Source organism: Fonticula alba (assembly GCF_000388065.1).
Source record: "Fonticula alba strain ATCC 38817 unplaced genomic scaffold supercont2.168, whole genome shotgun sequence".
NCBI classification, from domain to species: domain Eukaryota; order Rotosphaerida; family Fonticulaceae; genus Fonticula; species Fonticula alba.
Genome location: NW_009243138.1, coordinates 1 through 1,159, shown reverse-complemented (window position 1 = coordinate 1,159; position 1,159 = coordinate 1). Strand labels below are relative to the sequence as shown.

The window sequence follows — 1,159 nt, the reverse complement described above, 5'->3', positions numbered from 1 at the left end:
GGGAGCGAGGGGGCGCTCTCGTACAGTCGTCTAGGGTGATGTGGTTGCGCAGGACATTGTGCCACTTCTTGAGGACAATGCGCTCGGGCCGGGTGCCAGTCTGCAGGGCAATCAGCTGCTTGAGCATGCCGACGGTGTCGTTCTTGCTGTTGAGGGGGGGGGGGGGGGCAAAGGGGCCGAGTCAGTATCGTTGGATGTGAAGACCCATATGTCTGCGGGGCAGGGGGAGGGGGGGAGCGAGGCCAGAATACCACCATGTGACGGGGTGGGCGGGAGGGGGGGTTGAGGGACGCACTCGGCCTTGACGCGAATCTTCTTCCCAAGACGGTCGTTGAGGATGATCTCGATCATGGTGCGCGGGCGGCTGTTTGGCTCCGATGCAAGGAGAGGAGAGAGCAAAGGGAGGGGGGAGAGAGGCGAGAGGGGAAGGATGTAATGAACAGGGGTGGATCTAGCCGCACCCAGCCGGCCGCACCCGCGGCGCCAGCTGATCAGAGACGACCCGCCGGCCGGCATGGGGGGGGGGGGGGGGGGGGCAGAGGTGGCCGAGGAGGATGGGTCTCCGCCGCCCAGTCCCCTGCCTCCCGGCGGCGAGAGGCGCATCAGTGCCAACGATCGCGCGCGCCGAGCTATCCGTCGGCATCTGTCAGAAATGGTTGTGCAAAACTCCCCCGCCCCTGGCCGAGGGGGGCGGGGATGATCCGCTCCGTCGGGCCCGTGATGCGGCGGCTGGCTTCCCGGTGGCGGGGCCGAAGCCGGGCCGGGGGGGGGGGGGGGCTGGGCAGGCGGATGCCGGCGAGCGAGCGAGGGGCCCGCGGCACGCCGGCCAGCCAGCGACCCCGGGAAAGGGGCAGGCAGGCCCGAGATATGGCCGGCGGCGTCGGCCGGCCCCGGGAGCCCCTCCCTGCCTGCTCGGGGCCGCCGCATCGGCTGGCTTTCCCTGCAAATACGGGGCGGGGGGGCCGGCGGCGCACGAACAGGGTGCCCCTGGATGCGGGCGTGGGTGGGGGAGATATCCGGGGTGCGGGCGCGCGCGTGCACGCGTGAAGACAAGCGGGGGGGGGGGGGGGGGGGGGCCCGCCGGGGGGCGGGGGGGCGGGGGGGGGGGGGGGGGGGGGGCCACGGACCGGGCCGGAGAGCTGGCACCAGCGCCCCGGAA

General features: G+C 72.6%; 1 protein-coding gene across 1 annotated transcript; it reads right to left on the bottom strand.

The window, feature by feature from the left end:
• Nucleotides 1-24: 24 nt before the first annotated feature.
• H696_06370 (ubiquitin-like protein 5) lies at nucleotides 25-351 on the bottom strand (the record flags this gene model as incomplete). The annotated part of the gene is made up of 2 exons (XM_009500110.1): nucleotides 25-146; nucleotides 296-351. Coding segments are annotated over 2 exons (177 nt in total), but the record flags the coding sequence as incomplete, so codon positions are not given.
• Between the last annotated feature and the right edge of the window lie 808 nt (nucleotides 352-1,159).